The sequence below is a fragment of the Cnephaeus nilssonii genome (genome assembly GCF_951640355.1).
Source record: "Cnephaeus nilssonii genome assembly, chromosome: 9".
Lineage (NCBI taxonomy): Eukaryota > Metazoa > Chordata > Mammalia > Chiroptera > Vespertilionidae > Cnephaeus > Cnephaeus nilssonii.
Window position 1 is genome coordinate 73,105,477 of NC_137080.1, and position 19,664 is coordinate 73,125,140.

General features: G+C 35.8%; 1 protein-coding gene and 2 pseudogenes across 3 annotated transcripts in view; 2 read left to right on the plus strand and 1 right to left on the minus strand.

Moving 5' to 3' along the window:
- The window catches only part of ZNF451 (zinc finger protein 451), a 96,525-nt gene that overhangs the window by 33,600 nt on the left and 43,261 nt on the right, over positions 1–19,664 (minus strand). The window contains exons 7-13 of the mRNA XM_079780762.1: positions 19,118–19,244; positions 14,890–15,043; positions 14,319–14,466; positions 6,531–8,137; positions 4,507–4,647; positions 3,380–3,510; positions 2,309–2,495 (exon numbers count right to left, since the gene is read on the minus strand). Of these exons, the coding sequence (XP_079636888.1) occupies positions 2,309–2,495; positions 3,380–3,510; positions 4,507–4,647; positions 6,531–8,137; positions 14,319–14,466; positions 14,890–15,043; positions 19,118–19,244 (2,495 nt within the window). The remainder of the gene's footprint in view (positions 1–2,308; positions 2,496–3,379; positions 3,511–4,506; positions 4,648–6,530; positions 8,138–14,318; positions 14,467–14,889; positions 15,044–19,117; positions 19,245–19,664) is intronic.
- On the plus strand, positions 9,280–10,478 carry LOC307105194 (annotated as a pseudogene). Its single transcript has one exon. The product of its transcript is annotated as an uncharacterized misc_RNA (transcript).
- On the plus strand, positions 10,379–11,518 carry LOC307105192 (small ribosomal subunit protein eS8-like; annotated as a pseudogene). Its single transcript has one exon. The product of its transcript is annotated as a small ribosomal subunit protein eS8-like (transcript).

Below are 19,664 nucleotides of genomic sequence, written 5' to 3' on the forward strand. Positions count from 1 at the left end.
CTATAACATGGATGAAACTGAGGACATTATGTTATGCTAAGTGAAATAAGCCAGTCATAAAAAGACAAGTACTGCATGATATCATTTATATGAAATACTTAGAATAGTCAAAATCAGAAAAAGAAAGTAGAGTGGTGGTTGCCAGGGCTGGGGGGAAAGGGGAATGGAGAGTTATTGTTTAATGGGTATAAAGTTTCAGTTTTGCAAGATGAGAAGAGTTCCGAGATGGATGTTGGTGATGGCTACACAACAATATAAATGTAGTTGATACTATTAACCTGTACATTTCAGGATGATTAATATGATAAAGCTTATGTTTTGTATATTTTACTACAATAAAAAAGTTAGAAAAAACTAAAAAAAAGTCTATTGGCTAGGAATCATATTTTCTTTTTACAGTATTAATAAAAATAGCTATTTATAGTACCTATAGCACTTTATACATATCACTAATTTCTACAACCTATCGATATGAAAAGTTAGACTCATAAAAAGTTGAGTAACTTGCCTGAAATCACACAGCTAGGAAGTAGCAAAGTTAGCATTAGAACCAAAGCCCATGCCATTCTTTATGCACTACACAATCTCTGCATTTCATAAAAATTCAGAATAAAGTACACACGTGCTCCCAAAGAGCAGTAAGTTCAGAAGAGCACTGATTATGAACAAATGATTACAAAACCCAAAAACCTAGAGCATAAAAGAGGCATTCGGAAGGGAAAAATCAACATATAACAATAACCGATATCTTACCTCCAACCATAATATACCCATGCAGACCTACTCATATGCAGTTCTCATTCCAAAGTTGAAATAAAGGCAAATCTGTAAAGGCTTCACATTCTAAATTGCAAAACACTCCCAAAAGCATGAGCAAAAGAGAAGAAAAAAGGGGTTGGCGTATGGTAGTAAAGGTAAAAATTTAAGTATTTTACAGGATATTAAATAAATGTTAAGGGAAAAAGGATGGCAAAAGAGTAGAAAAAGAAGACATTTGGAAAAAAACAAACAAACAAGCAATAAAACAAACAAAAAAAGCTTAAAATAATAGGTAAAACCAAAAATTACAGAACAGAAAGATAAAAGTCAATACTAAGACATGACATAAATATGTAAAACAGAGTTAATTTTCCTTTAAAGTGTATAGTTGATCTCGATTAATGAATGATTCCTAAGCTTGTGGAAGTAAATTAATTCACTGTAGTAAGTGATCCAGCAAAATTCTTCAGAATGGGTTTTCAATCAAAAAGTGGCTCCAAGTAAGTTGAATGAAAAAAATAGCTAGAAAAAAAGAAAAAGAAAAAAATAGCTAGAAGGTGAGCAAAGTTGAAAAATTTAAAGGCATGCAATAAAAATGCCAAAAAGTAGTTAGTTTTTCATGGAGGTCATTCACCAATACCTTCGACTCTCATTCATAACTGCAAATTGTAGGGCATAGCTGCAGTTATTCTCTTCTACCCACATTTCAGAAATTCTGACAAAAAGAAAACCCCTTCTGAACCTCTAGAATTACATTCTTTCTTAAATACTGGTGAAACTGGACAATAGTACTCCCTTTCTTTGAACAATTTCAGAAAGACAGATAAGAGAGTGTAAGTTCCAGGACTAGGATGGGGAGTAACTAGCCCTTCCAAGGAACTGAAGAGCCTAGCCAGCATGGCTCAGCAAGAGGTTGAGCACTGACTATGAACCTTGAGGTCACGGTTCAATCCCCAGGGTAGGGCATGCAGAAGGCAGCCAATCAATGATTCTCTCTCATCATTGATGTTTCTCTCTCCCTCTTCCTCTCCCGTCCTCTCTGAAGTCAATAAAAATATATTTTTTTTTAAAAAGAAAACTAAAAAACGATCTTTCAGAGCTTCATTTTGTCACTGTCAAATTCTTATATGGTCTTTTTCTTGGGGAGGAGGGATATTGACATATTATTATTTATTGCTTTCTGGATTCACCTTTAAGAGCTTTGTTTTCTGAAATATTAAAGATAAATTTGGAATTTCAGAAACAAAGTGAAGGTCTAGATTCTTAGTTTTGTAAAATTATACTAACATTATTTCATATCATGAATATGTTATATACATGAATATAGACTTTCTCTATTATATCAAAAATGTTTCAAAAGATTACGAATTCATTCTAGTCTAAAAAACTTAAGAATGGAAGTGAGGTAAGGAGAAAACAAATAGAAGTATGAGAGCATGATGGTTTAGTGAGCAGGCAACAGTTCACTAGTGGACAGCAGTTTATTATTTCTCTCAGCAGTGAAGTCTCCTCCTCTTGGGTGGTTTACACTGTGACTGTAGCTGCATACCTTTGGTGGTATCAGATATGCTATTTAACAAGGCACACATCATATCACCCTCTAAGTGGTGAGGGTTTAGTATATGTGCTGGCCTCTGAGTCTTCTTAAATTGATTCTCTAGCTCCAGAAAACCTTGATCTCCTGAGAGGATGGTGAAAGGAATTTGCTTGGGTAGTTGTTCATCTAGACGGCCAGCCTAAGTTGGAACAAACAGCAGATGTTGATAAAAATCAGCATTTGAGTTTCAAATCAAGTTACATCTATTTCAGAATGAACACACACCTAGGAAGGATATAGATTGTTTCCTAGTTCCCACCAAAGTAAAGATCTCCTTCATAAATGAAATATACCACATTTAATGAAATATAAAATACAATCAACTAGAAGATAAGCTATTTTATGTGGAAGAAAGGAAGGGAGGGAGGCAGGGAGGGGCCAAAAGGAGTCCAATAGGCGGCCCCTATCATAAAGCTGAAATGCTATAAATCAACCACAGAGAAAAGGTAAGCAATGTAACTAGCACACTCAATATTGGCACTGGATAGGTGGAAAAAGAAATCTCTTGTGGTTTAAAACATAAGCATCATTCAACAAGTTTTCAGAGTACTAGTAAATTCATGTTATAAATGTGACACATAAATCTTTAAGCAGAGAATTTAATTTAAACTGGGTCTCAGGCTGGTTATTTCTCTGGGTGACTTGCAAAGCAGAAACAAATGCAAATCCTGTCTAGCCAACAGTGATTGTTAAGGTGCCTCCCAATTTCAGAGATGTTAAAACGTGAAAGTGTCTTAGTATACCTCAAGTGCAGTGTCATCTCTTGATCATTTATTCCATAAATAGTTGAGAGTTTACTATGGTACCTAAGAGTCTGATAGAAGTTAGGGAAAAAGCAATAAATAATTAAGCTCTAGTCTCTGCCCTTATAGTAGTCATAAGTAGAACCTGATATAGAAGGTTTAATACAAAAATATAACACTGAAGAATGATCTACAGCCTCGTTATGATTAAAGTGTGGGGGGGAGGGAATCCAAATAGGTCCTAGATTCACATTAAATCTGGAATAAAACAATGACTCACATGCATACATATGGCAAAATCAGCAGCATCTTTTCTTTTACTACAACGAGGATGAAGGAAGAAGCATCCAATCCTATTCAGGTAATTATAGATCTTACAGTTGAGTGGAGGCTTCCAATTGGTGTTTCCTCCTATTATTTTTTAAAAAAGGCATAAATGATAGTCAAACGGGAGAAAAAGAACCAGACACTAGATACAACTGAAAATTTTATCAAGAAAACACACTAGGGAAAAAAAGTGTTCTAGAGAGAAAGTACCAGATTAGAATGCAGAAGAACTCAGTTCTAGTGCAGGTATCACCATCTTGTTGCTTTACAATCTTGGGAACGTAGACCAACTTCCCTGAATCTGCCTATTCATCTGAAAACTCACAGGGATATTAAGGAGAATCAAAAGTAATGTGTGAAAATTCTTTGAATGGTATCATTCCATATGAATGTAAGCATTGGTGGTTTTTCACAAATATGTCAAGGCTGTCCAGGGGAGAGACATGATGGGCAATCAGCAAAGCTAGATTTACTAAAAGGTTGTACTGGCTAACTTATCCAGGTCACTATGTTTCTATCTTAAATTCCAATTCTCTTTATATGTGGCTTCCTATCAAACATGAAGTATATCAGATGCTCATTATATTAAACTTCTATAAATCAAACAAGTCTTTCTCCAAGGTTTGGTCAATGGTTTGTAAAAAGATTTAGATAAAGTTGCACATTTTTTAATAGTAGCATAGTTGCCACAAGGCCCAAGTTCAAAAGCTAACTCTGCTACTTATTAGTTTTATACTTTAGAAAAAATAAACTTCTCAGCCTACTTCTTTATATTTTAAAATCAGTAAGCATGTGTTAGCACCAAGTATAGTACCTGGCACATTGAAGGTATTAAATAAAGGTTTTTTCAAGCTGTATCTAAAGACCAACACACTTTGGGTCACTAAAGAGCTAACATTTACCATATAGAAATGTAGAAAAAAATATTCTAGCAGAGTAACTATCCTATAAATTGACAATATTGCAATATATTCCTATGTTCTATTCAGGAAGATTCAAGAGGAGTCCTTTAAAGTGAACCATATTCTAAGAAGAAAACAAAAGGGGGACTGCCTCAAATGTTTTCCTTATTAACCATACCTTGAAAGCCCCAAATAAATGTTCCTTGGTTAAGATGCCCTGGTAGATGACCAAAAAAGTTGGACCAGTTATCAAAATCTACAAATACTATATGAGTCATGGTTCGCAGGTAATCCAAATCTGGAAGCTCAACAACTTCATCTAAGAAAAAAACATTAATATGGATTCAGTAAGAATTAGCTAAAAACATTTTAATTTCTCAGAGAATATGCAAAATATTAATCTTGCATGTTATTCTCATCTAAACCTTTTTGTAAAGTTCAAACCTGTACATGACACAGTACATTTAAATTGGATAATTTCATTCTTTTCCTAATATAGACTGATTTATTAGTAGCCCTCTGGCTTGTGATTAAACACCATATAGAGCAGAAACGAGATAACCTACAACCTGCACCATAAAGTGGTGCATAATAGGCATTGGTGACACTTCAGTACTTCACTACAAGCACATCTTTCTTGGTTCTCTCAGACTCTTTCATCCTCTACCACTCTCCAACTGTCATTCTCCCTCCCTTTCCCTTCTTTCATACTCTTCTACCTTGACAAAGCCTTTAAGACTCTAGTGGTAGCAATGCAAACCTTAAAATATTAAATTATTTATAAAATAAATAGCTTCTGCTCCACCTAATAGAGACTCCCTCAAATATACTACTGTATCCCCTCCCATTTCCAAGCCACCCATCATCTTATATCTTTTCTTAAAATTCTAATTAGTATAGATTTAGATACTACAATCATCTTCTATTAAACATAACCAATCCAAATTTCCAATAAATAACCAGAAGAGCAATAGAAAAGCAAAAGAAAACATAAAATGGGGTGACCACAGGTTTACTGTTTGAAGTAGTGTTAAGTAGGTCTGTAGTATGTCAGTTAATAATTTCTTACATAAAATATGCCATGACTAAAGGTGATGCTGAGATCTACATGCGCCAGAGAGCAAGTCTGTAAAAATTCAGTATTTCATAAGAATACTTTATTAGTCAAATTTTTCACATATCCTCATTGTCTCCACTCTACATGGTAAAACTTATCAAGAGTTAATAGTTATGGTGAAGGAATTAAGCAAAGAAAAAAACAACAACAGTTACAACAGTTCATAGATACAGACAACAGTATGATGATTATCAGAGGGAAAGGGTGTAGGAGGAATAGAAGAGGGTAAAGGGGGGATAGATGGTGATGGAAGGAGACTTGACTTGGGGTGGTGAACACATAATGAACTATATAGATGATGCATTATACAATTGTACACCTGAAGACTATATAATTTTATTAACCAATGTCAACCCAACAAATTCAATAAAATTTTTTTTAAAGGATACAGACTTGCAATTATACTCTAAACAAAACAAATTATATTTCTAAACAAATAAAAACATTGCACTCTTCTAGGCTTACTTAATCTTACCATATAGGAGAAGGAAAGTCTAGAGTAAGTACAAACAAGGGATCCATACCTCATTTCTCTCCCTGGTTTTTGCTACCACTTATAACTCTACTTCTAATTCCTATTTTAACTATAAGTAAAAGCTTTGATTAAAAACAAATCATAACAAAAATATATAAATTCTAAAGTGACCCTGAAGATTTCTTGTACTTATAGAATAAGGCCAAAATAGAAACAAAAAGAATTCTACTTGATTTATCATTTGAATTAAAATCAAAATAATATGTCCAGGATAACTTTAAAATTTTACTTTCTGAAACACTGTAAATTTCCTTCATCTCTCAAATCCCCATGCCTTTTGTAAAAGAAAAAATGTTATCTAAAATACATACTACTTAAAGCTAACATACACTCTTGGTCCCCTTAAGTTTAGAAAATGGCTGGCTGGATGTAGTAGTAGGAATATAAATCCCTACGAAGTATATGCTACAGTAATTAACTAATGTATCATCCAATCATGTTTGTTGCTTCAAAACTGAATCATTACTAGTTTTCACAAAAATGATGGCTACAATACACGTTTCTACATTAATACAGAAATCTGCACACACATTAGAGTGGAAAAGCATACCAATATTCTGACAGCTGAGGTCATTCTCGGCTCCTTTCTCCATGTCTGAATTTTTTGGACAGCTTACTGTCTGTTTCAGTTTTCTCTCTGTACGTGAGGCGTTGGCAGCAAACTTGTACGGGCTGGTTTTTTCAAATCCAAAATGCGCCACATTGGCTTTCGTTAAGAAGCAATGTTTTGTATGGAAGTGCTGCTGAGCACTCTCAGGATCATGAAACCCTTTGGTGCAGGTGCCACACTTGATTACATACTGCTGCTCCTCCTCCACCCTCTTTGCTTCGCTGTGCACTTGATGGATGTGAGTGTTCATGTCGGCTGCATTCTGTGCTGTTGCTGAACACAAACTGCAGCGAAACCACAATTTACCTTTATCCAGCATCGTTTGGAGACATCTACTATAATCTTCCCTTCTGTTGAATTTACAGGTGTAACTCTCACGACAACCACAGGTTAACAGATTACCGGTCTCTAGCACAGGAAAATCACTCTCAGTTTTAATTGAAATTTCAGTTTTTTCCGGCACAAACACATAATCTATGCTGTGGTGCTCCTTATAATGACTCAAAAATGCTTCTTCCACATTAAAGGTGAGATCACAAAGCCCACAGAAGTACTTAATCTTTATCTCATTGTCATGTGCATCTTGGCAATGTCGGTAAAGTGTTTCTATCTTGTGAAACGTCTTTTTGCAATGGGCACAGCTGTATCTATGAAACTTGTGACTTGCTAAAGACATGCAATGCTGTTCTACACATTCTTGGGAATCAAACATATCTTCACAGATTCGGCATTGCCATTTACCCCTTGGAGGACTGTTTGGTGGGGAATGATCAACAATAGCAATAGTTGAAGAAGGATTCTTAACAGTCAAATTACTCCCCAATGTTGTAGAGGATGATGGCAAAGTTTCACTTTCTACCTCATCTGTCTCATAAAAATACCTGTGACCACTATGAAATTCAGTCACATGTGCCATGATAGTTTCTTTCCTTGTTAACTCCTTTTTGCACGTTCGACACCAGAAAAGAAAGTTATTTAAATGTGCCCCTCCATGTATCCGACTCATATGTAAACGGATCACACCTGAATCTTCACATACCTTTCCACAGACCACACACTTAAAACACATTGTATTTGCTGAGAAAACATGCTTTTCTACTAAATCTTCACTTGGGAATCGTTGATGGCATTCACAAAACCAGGTTTTAACAACTGACTTTCCTTCCTGGACACAAACCGTACCTTCATGGCTTTTATCTTCTAAGTTCATCTTCTTTTTTGGAATGGTACTGCAATCTTGTGAGTTAGATTCTTGGAAAGACATAGTTCTTTTAAGTGATGAAAATTTCGATTGATCTAGCAATAGATTCAAGTCAGAAGGAGATTTTTTCCCTTCACTGATGTAGCTATAAAGTAAGACTGATTCTTCCATTGAGTTAATGACTCGGACTTTGTGTCCTAAATTTTGCTTATGGTTTCGGGTACTGGTTTCATTCACAAAGGCTTGGTTGCAATTTGGACAATAACCTCTTAATATGAATTTCTCTGCAATCTGGGCAATGCTCTTCTCAGCTACAGCTACAGGACCAGCATTCCGACAACGAACTCTAAAGTGGATAAGAAAAGGTGAAGAGATTAAGCAAAACAAAACAAAACAAAACTCATAGACACAAACAACAGTATGATGACTGCTAGAGGGAAAGGGGGTTGGGACAAATCGAAGACGGGGTAAATGGTGATGGAAAGAGACTTCACTTGGAGTTGTGAACACATAATGCAATATACAGATAATGTATTATAGAATTCTATACTGACACCTATATAATTTTAGTAAGCAATGCCACTGCAATAAATTCAATAAAAAAAGATTTTAAAAAATAAAGTGGATAAGAAAAACTTTCATAAGTATTTTCTAAATGCAGTATCTCTGCTTTTATTGTAGGAATTATAAAATAAACAACATATACATAAGCACTAAAAGATATTTCTCAGTAAAGATGCAGGTTATATAATACTAGAGGCCCGGTGAATGAAAATTCATGCACTGGAGGGGGGTCCCTCAGCCCAGCCTGACCCCTCACACAGTCCAGGAGGCGACTCAGCGATCAGGGGAAGGCGACACCCCATCACACCTCTGCTACTGCCACTGCCAGCAACGCAAGCCTCAGCCAGCCCTGGTTACCTGAGCCTCAGGCTGGGGGGGCTGAGGAGACTGGGGGACTCTGGAGGCAGGTGCACAGCAAGGCCTTGCTAGCTAGGTGCCTGCTGCCCCAGCAGGGCTGAGGGGACTGAGCGCCACCATTTTGTGGCTGTGGGTGCCGCCATATTTGAGGGTGGGGCAGTCAATTAGCATATTCCCTCTTTATTAAATAGGATTAGATAGGATTCTATCAGCTCAATGTACCTGAGTATTACCTACATTTTGTCTGTTTCTATCCTATATACAAAAGGGTAAAACTAGAATCAAAAGATTTTTTAAAAATCAGACAAACTTTAAAAAAAACTAAGAACAGAATCAAATACACTGACAGAGGACCTTATCAGACAAGCAATAATTTCTTTATAATTAAACTGGGTGGAGGAATGCTACAGTAAGATTCTCAATAATCTGGTACCCATTCATTAAGAACTGATTTATTTTATGTCAGGAATATGCCATGTCAATAGTTACTTTTATACTAAAGAATCAGGCTCAAAAATAAATAAATAAATAAATAAATAAATAAATAAATAAATAAATAAAAAGAATCAGGCTCAATTAAGTGAGACACTATTCCAAAAATTAACTGAAAATAAATCTTCTCTAGGGAAAAAGAAAAATGGAACTGTGCTTCAACTGTCTTCCTTTCACAACTAAACTCCAAAGAGAACAGACCTGCTACCATCCCATACATTTAATATATTTTAAAAGTGGGAAGTTATATTGAGTATGGTCTTCAGTTATAGTGGAATTAAACTGAAAACAAGAAATAATAATAAAAATCCCTAAGTATTTGGAAATTACATCCCTAAATCTTTACAAGTTAAACAACACATTTCTAATAAATCTACGGGTCAAAGAAAATATTAAAAGAGAAAAGATAAAATATTTTTAACTTAATGAAAATAAAAACAACGTATAAAAATCTGAGGAATGCAGGTAAAGCAATGCTTAGACAAAAATTTTTAACTTTAAATGTTTATATAGAAAAAGAAGGTCCAAAGTCAATCTAAACTTCTACCTTAAAAAGCTAGAATAAAACCCTTTTCTGGCAGAGATGACCTCCCCACAATAATATGCTTCTCACAAAGGAGCTCCTTTTTCCCTCTCCAGAAGAGACGAAGAGGAAACACAAAAAGTGCCTGATGCAGAGCCCCAATTCCTACTTCATGGATGCGAAATGCCCAGGATGCTACAAAATCACCACCATCCTTAACCTGCACAAAAAAGAGTTTTGTGTGTCGGTTGCTCCACTGTTCTCTGTCAGAACAGGAAGAAAAGCCAGGCTTACAGAAGGATGCTCCTTCAGAAGGAAGCAGCACGAAAAGCACCTCAAATCAAGAGGAGGAGGAAACCAAGACGCGCAGACCCGTCCCTCAGCGCCCGTGGCCCAGCATTTCACAGGCAGGTGTTTGCGCTGTTTGGTATCACCATGGAACCCCGAGAGACCCGCCATCGATCGTGGCACGTCGCCCGGGCAACCAGGTACAACAAAACCTTTCCTAGGCGGCGGCGTAGCGGATGCGATGATGTCCAACCCCGAGCCTGGTCTGCCCCTGCTCCCGGGCACATCCTGTGCGGACCCCATGAAAACAGACTTCCATAGAAGCCAGACACTGAACTACACGCATGGCTATGCAATGGCTCGTCGTCCAACGGTTGGAATAGGCGGTGACTGGCTCCAGGTCAACCAGCTGTCCCAGGCTGACCTGGATGAGTTGGCCAATAAGGCACCACTTCTAACTTAAGGTGAACCCAAGCAGGCTGCACCTCCGGAATTTATTCCTGCGCATGTGGCTTTTGACAAAAAGCCGGCGCCGAGCTGTGGGTGTCACTTGGGACAACGGGCACAAGCGCCGCAAGACCAGGGGCAAGAGAAAGCCCTACCACAAGAAGCGAAACAACACTAAGATTGGACCCCGCCGCATACACACAGTCCGAGTGCCCGGAGGCAACAAGAAGTACATAGCCTCGAGGCTGGACGTGGGCAACTTCTCCGGGGCTCAGAGTGATGTACGTGCAAAACAAGGATTATTGATGTCTACAATGCATCCAACAACGAACTGGTCCCCACCAAGACCCTAGTAAAGAACTGCATCGTGCTCGTCGACAGCACACGTACCGACCGTGGTACGAGTCCACTACGTCCCACTACACTGCCCCTGTGCCGCAAGAAGGGGGCCAAGCTGACTCCTGAAGAGGAAGAGATTTTGAACAAAAAACGATCAAAGAAAATTCAGAAGAAATATGATGAAAGGAAGAAGAATGCCAGAATCAGCAGTCTTCTCGAGGAGCAGTTTCAGCCGGGCAAGCTTCTTGCATACATAGCTTCAAGACCAGGCCAGTGTGGCCAAGCAGTTGGCTATGTGCTCGAGGGCAAGAAGCTGGAGTTCTATTTGAGGAAAATCAAAGCCCTGGAAAAGCAAATAAATCATCTGCCCTCCTATCTTAGCTCATGTAATAAAGATGTTTATTCTAAAAAAAAAAAAAAAAAAGTAGGTATCGGATCACGTACTGACCTAAAACATTCTCATGGCTTTCCCAGTGTATAGCTAAGATCCAATTCTACAGGTTCTCACAGTCCTACTCGGTCTGGCCCTCCCTGCTTTTTCTCCACCCTCCTCTTGGGCCTATCTTTTCCTTACCCACTGTGTTTCAATCACAATGGATTTGTTTTCCTTATTCTGTTGAAAGTGTAGCATACTCCCCTCCCCCATTACAGGGCCTTTGCACATACTGTTTCACCCCTCCTGGACTAGCTTTCCTGTGATTGATACTCAATAAACATTAGTTTTAAAAAAGAAAAAAAAAAGAAAAGTAGGAAACCAAGCCAATAAATACATTTTGGATACAAAAAAAAAAAAAAAAGTTAGAAAAAGATAAGCAAATTAAACCCTAAGTTTAAAGACCAGAAATCAACAAAGTAAAAAATGGGGGGAAAACAGAGAATCAATCATCAGTGAAATAAAATGCTGGTTGTTTTAAAGATCAACAAAAATCTGTTCAAAGATAGATTATAGAAATAAACGTAAAAGCTTTTAAAAAGCTTAACTTTTTTAAAAAAATGAAGTAAACAAAAAATATATTCCTGAAACAAGAATAAGCAAAGGTTTCTCAGGACAGAGAAAGCGTAACTATAAAAGAAAAAAAAAATCTATAAATTATACTTAATGAGATTAAAAACTTCTCATCAAAAGACACAATTAACAATATGAATATGCAACAGACTGGGAGAGAATGCATTCACAGTACATATACCTGACAAAAGATTTATATCAAGAATATATAAAGAACCCCAACTCACATTTAAAGGCAAACAATCTAATTTTTAAAATAGGCAAAGGACTTGAACAGATATTTCACAAAGATAAATGAATGATCCTAAGTACATGAAAAAGTGCCTAACATCATTGTTCATCAGGAAAATGCAGATTAAAAACCACAATGAGACACTCAAAAGAATAGCTAAAATGAAAAAGACTGGCAACACCAAATCTTGGTATGGATATAGAATAACTGGAATTCTCCTATCTTGCTGCTAGAAATACATACTAAAATGTTTAGTAGTTTCTTATAAAACTAAATACACAACTACTTTTTGACCAAGCAATTCCACTCCTAGATATTGATCCAAGAGAAATGAAAATATATATCCATAAAAAGATCTGTACAAAATGTATATAGCACCTTTACTCAGAACAGCTAACAACTATCAATAATCTACTAGTAACTGTTCATCCACATGAGAATGAATAAACAAATTGTGCTATATTCATACAGAATACAGTACTAGTCACCAGTAAAAAGGAACAAAGTACTGACCAATATAGATCAATCTCACAGATACTATGACAAATACAAGAGTACATACTATATGATTCCATTTATATAAAGTTGAAGAAGAGATAAAACTAATGTAAGATATAAAAACTATAATATCAGAAAAAACATTGCCTGGAAATGAGAGGGTGGAAAAAGTTGGGAAGGGACACAATGGAACTTCCCAGAGAGGTAACATCCTATATAACAAAAGGGTAATATGCAAATTGACCCTACTGGCAGAACGACCCAGGAACAACTGGTCGCTATAATGTGCACTGACCATCAGGGGGCAGATGCTCAACACAGGAGCTGCCCCCTGGTGGTCACTGTGCTCCCACAGGGGAAGCTCTGATCAGCCACAGGCTGGGCTGACGGCTGCAGGCTGACGGCTGCAAGCACAGTGTGGTAGCAGGAGCCTCTCCCACCTTTTCGGCAGCGCTAAGGATGGCAGCGCTAAGGATGTCTGAATGTGGCTTAGGCCCACTTCCCGCAGACCAAAGCCGCAGTCGGATATCCCTCGAGGGCTCCCGGGCTGCCAGAGGGATGTCTGACTGCCAGCTTAGGCCCGATCCCCCAGGGAAGCAGGTGGACATCCCCTGAGGGGTCCCAGACTGCAAGAAGGTGCAGGCCGGGCTGACAGATCCCCCCGCCAGTGCACAAATTTTTGTGCACCGGGCCTCTAGTATTATGGTAAAAGTGTAGGTTAAACAGAAGTATCCATTTGTCAAATTGTGAAAGTTAAAATTGTACAATTGTAGCCTGGTCAGTGTGGCTCAGCAGTCCAGCATCAACCCATGAACCAAGAGGTCACTGGTTCAATTTCAGTTTAGGGCACATGCCCGGGTTATGGCCTCAGTCCCCAGTAGGGGACGTCCAAGAGGCAGCTGATGTTTCCATCTCTCTATCCCTCTCACTTCTTCTCACCCTAAAAATCAATTTAAAAACATATTTAAACAAATGCAATTGTAGATAAACTTTTAATGCATTTTAAAGAAATAGAAAAAACGAGACAGAAGAGGCAAAGCATCTTAATGCAAAGTACAGACTATGTCTGAATCCAGATTCCAAAAACCAAATATAAAAAAACTTCATGACATAATCAAGGACATTCATTAACTAGGCATTTGATGATATTAAAAAACTATTCATTTTTTAAGGTATGATAATGGTACTAATTTTTAAAAGAAGAGCCCTTATTATTTATGTATACATACTGAAATATTTACAGATAAAATGACATGATTTGCTTCAACATAATCTGCAGGGGATGAGAATATAAATAAAATACACTCCCATGTATTAATAACTACTGAAGCTGGGTAAAAGGTACATAGGGGTCATTACACTATTCTCCTTTTGTATACTGCTTGATAATTTCCTTTGTAAAGACAAAAAATCATACTGAAATCTTGATTAAGATAAATTTGGCCTTTCATGAAATTTAATCTTTCATGTGGATATGATACATTCCATTCTGGTTGACTTAAAGCCATAGTTCTATTTTAACCTTCTTCTTCCCTATATATAACACTCTCAGAACACACAGAGAAAAATTATACACCGACTTAGAACTATTACTTTGTTTTATAGTCACAGCTATATCAATATATCCACTTCTTCCATAACTCTAATTCTCTCTTATGCTAATTTGGTTAATTTCCAGGCAAATGCACATTCTTGTTTTAAAAGGAGAGAAACATGGGATAGAGCAGTATTTGTTGAATCCCACTGGTGAAGAACTTATTGGGCAGGATTCCCTTACGAACCTGAAATGGGCAGTGAGCTCCATATGGGAACGCAGTGTCTGGTGGCAGGCCACACACTTAACTTGAAATGGAACATCTTTGCACAGAGAGATCAAAAGTTTCTTTGCAAAAGATGGAAATGATATTGGATATGCTATTCTCTTGTCATCTGAAAAAAAAAAATTATAACGTACAAAGATTTGAGTATAGTAACCCAACCTTTCCTCCCTTTTGTATTCCTCAATATCAGTTGGAATAGGTAAAAGATATTTATATAATAAAAATCTGAAAGTCATTTTTTAGCCCTAAGTACAAAAGATGTGGAAAAACACCCAAATTCCCAGATATCATGTATGTAAAGACATTATTCTGAATAAATGTTTTCTTCCCAAGTTTCTTTTCATTTCTCAAAGTAAACCTTATTCTTAGGTACAGGTAAATATTGAGAATCTTTTCTTTAAAAAAAGAATTAAAAATGTTTCACTTTTACAGTTTGCATACTAGTATGAGGATAAGAAATCTCAAAAATTATCTCAGAAGTATGGAAACTTAGCAAAAATTAAAGTGGTCTAATAATTTTCAGAGAACATACCACCCAGTTTAAAACGCTGATGGAAATGATTCTTTCCAGACATGTGCTTCATACACTCATCCTTGCAGCTAAAAAGAAGGAAGCAATTTGGACATGCAAAACACTGAATAATCTGAGGAAGAAGGTTGTTTTTATGTCCATCATCTGCAGCTTCCTAAAACATAAGGCAAAGCTGAATTATAGACAATTAAAATCAACCAATATTCAAATTCTTAAAATTAACTTTCAAAGTATTTATTATCTGGAATATTCTCTATCAGTTTTTAACACGAAAACTTCTTCCCTGAGTGAACAATGGAGCTTTTCTCATGAATGAGGTCCCATATATAAAATTTTTTAATTATTTTCCTTGAAAACAATTATAACAATCTTTCTATGACAATAAATATACAAGTATATTTGCTTTCTATGTATTTTTCCTTTTGTACATACCCATACGCAATATTATATAAATGCATAAATGTTTTCACATCATATACACTTTTTCTAAAGTTTTACTTTGTTCAATCTACTCTGCAATATAACCTTTGTTTACAAATATGTATTTATCCATAAATAGCTCCATGCTTAAAATTTTACATATACGAACAAACATACAAGGGGGATTGCCATTGTTTTATCAAATATTTTCAACTTACTCTTCTGCCTCTTAGTTTTCTTATTCCACAATATCTAATGGAAAGCCCTAAAATGCAACTGGTATAACTTTAATTCATTGTTCTTAATAATTGTCAACTACTCTATCTGTGGATCTACTATGATTTAGTCAAGTATTCATTCTGAGGCCTTATTTTTTGCCACTATAAACAATAATGTTGTAAACATCCTTGAGTATATATATCCTTATTTATAGGTGCTTTCTCTCATTATCAGTGGTCCTATTGGGTTAAAAGGCATATTCTTTGAATATTAAAAGATGTTGTATGCTTGCTTTTCAAAATGGCTCTACCAATTCACGTATCTCCTAGCCTGGCAGCAATAGCTATTATTTTTGCAGTCTGACAGATGTTGTGATAGTCATTGTTACTTTAATTGCATTTCCTGTCTACTAGGGAGTCTGAGCATTTATTCATACAATTCTGTGGATATTCCTTATTCACATTCTTTATTCTCATTATTTCATGGTTTTGTTTTCTCTCCTTTTGGTCAACTTCATTATCAAAACTCTTTGTCCAATCCTCTATTTTGCAAATATTTTCAAACATCTGTTAATGAATTCTGTATATGCTCACTTTAAAATTTTGATATAGTGAAACAGGTATGTCTTTTTTTAGCATCTAAGTTTCCAAACTTAGTAAGAGCCTCCTTTATCCCCAAATTTGTTAATGGTCTTTAGAGTAACAGCCTTTAAAGTTGTGTCTTCTTAAATTTATTATCTTAAATTTACATTAGGGATATCAAAGTAGTTTGTGTAGTCTTATGAGATGCAACAAGAGGAGGAACCGTAAATTTACATTTATATTAAGTACATGTCAAGTAAGCACCATATTAGGATTCAAAGTGTGCTTTTCCATTTAATTCTTATAATAATCCCATGAAATATTAATTTATTCATTTATAAATAAGAAAATTGAAATTTAGATTAAGTCAACAAAATTACCATTCCCCCAACCAAGGTGTTACCATAGAAGAGACAAAACTACCATTCAAATACAGCTTTATATCTTTGGTTACAAATTCTATGCTCTTTCCACTATTCTCCATCCCATTTTAATTTGGCAAGTGCCACACAAAAGATTACACTGGGAAGTTATTTTGTATTTCATTAGAAGGTTCTAAAAGTTAAGAGCACTACAAGCATTTATTAACCACCAATTTATACAAATGACCCCTAATGACGACCTCTAAACTAAAAAAGTAAAATAATTTTTAGTTCAATTCTGAGTTATAAATGTATTCCATATAATGCTCATTTAAATGGTTTGTTCAATAGAAAATGTGGTTCAACATAAAATTTTACTGGAATATAACTGTTATATAAATGTAGCATATTTGCAAATACCATCTACAAACTAGAGGAAGGAATGGGAAACAGAATGTCTGGTAAGTTAAAGTGCTAAATTTATTTTTACTATTATATTTCTGGTTACATTAAAATAACATACATCATAAAATTTTGTGTATATATATATATATATATATATATATATATATATATATAAAAGACTAGGACAACAATGAAATACTACTTCATACCCACTAAAATAGCTATTTTAAAAGACAAATAGTAAGTATTGACAAGGATGTAAAGAAATTAGTCCCTAGCCAGGTAGCTCAGTTAGTTAGAACATGGTCCTAATATACCAAAGTTGTGGGTTTGACCCCTGGTCAGGGCACATACAAGAAGCAACCAATGAAAAAAAAAAAAAAAAAAGGAATATAAAAAAAAAAAGAAGCAACCAATGAATGCATAAATAAGTGAAACAACAAACTGAGGTTTCTCTTTCTCTCTAAAATTAATAAAAATAAGAAGAAACTAGAGCTGCATACATTGCTAGTGGTAAGGTGACATGGTATAATAATTACATAACAATTTGGCAGTTCTTCAAAAAATTAAACATAATTATCATATGACCTAATATTCACCTCTGAGAAGTGAATACATATATCCACACAAAAACTTGCACGCTTGTTTATAGTAGCATTATTCACAATAGCCAAAGTGAAAACAACCCAAGTGTTTATCAACTAGATGAATTGATAAGCAAAATGTGGCATATATCCATACAATTGACTGAAGGGTCCCAGTGCACATGCCCGGGTTGTGGGCTCGATTCCCAGTGGGGGGCATGTGGGAGGCAGCCAATCAATGATTCTCTCTCACCATTGATGTGTCTATCTCTCCCTCTCCCTTCCTCTCTGAAATAAAAAAATATATGTATATTTTTTTTAAAATTAGGAATAAAGTACTGATACATTCTACAACACAGATAAGCCTTAAAAACATTATGGTAAGTGAAAGAATCTTGTCATAAAAAGGGTACATATTCTATTATTCCATTTATATGAAATGTCCAGAAAAGATAAAACCAGAGAGACAGAAAGTAGTTTACTGGTTTCCTAGGGCTGGGAAGAATAGGATAGCAAGGGGGGAAAATAACCTTTGATGACAGAATGGCCCTAGGAACAGAATGAGAAACAGTGGTAGTACCTATTGACCCGCAAGTGACCTTGAGGCACACTGAAGCTTACAGTACATCTACCACCACTACCACTACCACCACCAAAATGGGAGAAAGACAGGAAGCTATCTAGTATCAGACCCATTGGATGACTTTAATGTTCAAGAAACACTAGACTTACTACTCAAAGTGTGACCCAGCAGCACTGGCATCATCTAGAAGCTTGTTAGAAATCCTGAATCTAAAGCCCCACCTCAGATCTATTGAGTCATAATTTTCATTTTGTAACAAGTGATTCATATGTACATTAAAGTTTGATTCCCAAGTGATTCGTGTGCACATTAAAGTTTGATAAGCACTAGTCTAGATGGAAGAAATTGGAGATGAAAGGAAAAGGATAAGGAAGCAAGACAAATAATGCAAACTGTAGATAATTCCACTCTCATTAAAGAATGTGAGCCTTACAAAATAGAAATCAGTGGTATATGATCTTCTAGCGACCTCTTCTGGCTGATTCAAGATAGGAAACTGCATACTAGTTTAAAGGAAACTAGTTTAAAGGAAATGTCTTTGTGACACACTCCAAAGAATAAGCAATAAGGAGTATTTGTTGAGAGCTATATCTAATATCAAACACGGTATACTTATTACAGAGTTCTATAGTACAAGTATTTGTATATGTCCCTTGAGATATATCAATAAGAGTTACATAGCACAGCCTTTTAAGTACTAGATCTATTTCTTAATACTAACATTAATAAAAGAATTGTTAGACACTATATAGCTCCAACAGTTCAACATGCAGTGAAAAGCAGTGGATTTAAGAAGGTTCTAGTTCTCATCATGTGATTAACTCACAGAGCATCTTAAACAAGGTATGTTAATTTCATAAAGCAACTCCATAAAAAGTAGGGTTTCTATGGTAATCTTTAGGACTGCTGGTTTTCACCTATCAAGTTTGCCTGCCCACAACAGTTTAATGTTCCAAATCATTTTGCTCTTCATAAACAATCAGAATTTTGATCCTTATGTGTATTATTGGGGATTGCAAGCTTAAGAGCAGCAAGAAAAATAATGCCTACTTTTAACTTAGGACATGCTCTTACCTTAGAAAAAAGGTGTTCCTTATATTGTTGTTGAGTAACAAAATTTTTATAACATACTACACAAGCAAAGGAATTGATGGAAGGTCCATGTAGTGTAATTGTTGGATCACACGGAGAGTGATCAAACCTACTTGGCAAAAGAGAGGTAACATTAGAAAAGCCCACATTCTAGGGGCAGCACTATTTAGTTTCATTTGTTAAGCTAAATAAACACACATACACATATTCAGAATTCATACTTTCCTACTAAAATATTAAATTATGTTCTTCATATTCAGGAAATATCAAGTGGTTCTCATTAAGGCATGCAATCCTTCCATACAGTGACCTACAGTTAGCTTAAAATTTCATAAAAGTACTCAAGGTCCAATAAAATAAATTCAGGCATGTCTTGCCAAACTGGTAAATTTCCAGTTTGAAACTACAGAGCCATCATCTTTTCTTTTGCCTTATTTTCCATAAAGCTCACAAATAATTTAAATGAACCACTGGAATAATAATCTCAAGTCAAGATTTCTGACACACCCCTGATTCCTAAAAATGGCTT